This window comes from Tupaia chinensis, unplaced genomic scaffold, assembly GCF_000334495.1.
Source record: "Tupaia chinensis unplaced genomic scaffold, TupChi_1.0 Scaffold000164_1, whole genome shotgun sequence".
NCBI classification, from domain to species: Eukaryota; Metazoa; Chordata; class Mammalia; order Scandentia; family Tupaiidae; genus Tupaia; species Tupaia belangeri.
In genome coordinates, this window is record NW_006159638.1 from 3,215,066 (window position 1) to 3,216,356 (window position 1,291).

General features: G+C 47.4%; 1 protein-coding gene across 1 annotated transcript in view; it reads left to right on the forward strand.

Annotated features, from left to right (window-relative positions):
- Positions 1 to 9, forward strand: part of LOC114007388 (alpha-N-acetylgalactosaminide alpha-2,6-sialyltransferase 5-like) — a 2,738-nt gene extending 2,729 nt beyond the window's left edge. Inside the window, exon 3 of the mRNA XM_027770884.1 lies at positions 6 to 9. Coding sequence (XP_027626685.1) covers positions 6 to 9 — 4 coding nt within the window. The remainder of the gene's footprint in view (positions 1 to 5) is intronic.
- Positions 10 to 1,291: the final 1,282 nt, after the last annotated feature.

Sequence of the window (1,291 nt, forward strand, 5' to 3'; positions counted from 1 at the left end):
ACAAGGTGACGGCTCACCCACCAGCCCGCCCACCCGCCTCACAGCCTGGTGATCCCGCACACCTGAGCCTTCCCCCTTTCCTGGGACTGGGAGGCGCCGTGAGTAGGTGCCTGTTCGGAAGCTGGAAGGGGGAGTGAACCTGCTCGGGCCCGGTGGGCTAGTTTCGACTTGGTATGAATTCCTATTTGGTGAAGGGTGCAAAGTTTTTCAGGAAATAGGGGTGAGGTGACCGGACCCTATAGCCTAATGACTAGCAGGAACAGGCCCTGGTCCTGGAACCGCTGATCTCCAGCAGCTGCTGGATGTCCGATTCTGAAGCCTCGGGTTTGGCCACCAAGTCGTGCCCTTGCGGGAGGAAGCCGGATGGCGCGGGTACCAGCCTGAGCATTCCTCCCATCGGGAACCCGAGGGTGAGACGCAGCCGCTGCTCAGGATCCCGGGCTCTGCTCTGATCTCTCCTCCGGATTACCCTGGCTGAATTTACTCAGCCCTAGGGAGCGGTGCACAGGCAGGCGCCAAAAGCTTGAGGCACAAACTCAGCCTCTATTGGCTTGAAAGCCTGTTTTCCTCTGCCTTCCGGGAAGCTGCTGCATGGCTTGGCTAATAATTAATAAGATGAATTTTTAAAAGTCGAGTCTCTTTTCTCTGGAATAGTAAATCTCTGGTTTCAGTGTGTGAAGCTTCTGGGAGAATCCTAATCAAGTTCCCTGATTCTTAACATATTTTAATATACTTCAAGTGTCTCTCATTATTTGAAGCAGCTAATGTGTTTTTATTAAAACAGAGTTATATTCTGTACCTGCTCTATAAAGCTAGATTTCTGCGAGTCTTGCAACTCTTCTAGTTTTTATTTTACTATATTTTATGATTGTGAACCAAAGTAATACTCAGTAGATGCTACTTTCTGTTTAAGAAAAAAATGGTCTTAGTGTGCATGAAAAAGCCAAATTTGTTTCGTTTTGTTTTTGTTTTTGTTTTGTTGAGGGACAAAACCTGTACCATGCATAATGCTAAGGTTGTGGAGAACGAACAGTTTAAGGAGGGGCCCAGCGCTTCTGGATCTTTGCATGTCAAAAGGAAAAGCTACATGTCATGGAATGGGTATAGATAGGTACCCTGAAAGACAGAAATGTGTAATAAATGCTAGATGTACACAGTGGGGTGGGGTGTGTACAGAGACGAGAAAGAGCACTCACTCCCCTGAAGGATCAAGAAAAGTTTCTTGGAAAAGGTGGAACTTGCACTGAAAGCAGCAGAAGGAGAGAGCAATTCTATCAGAAAGGTTTTTTTG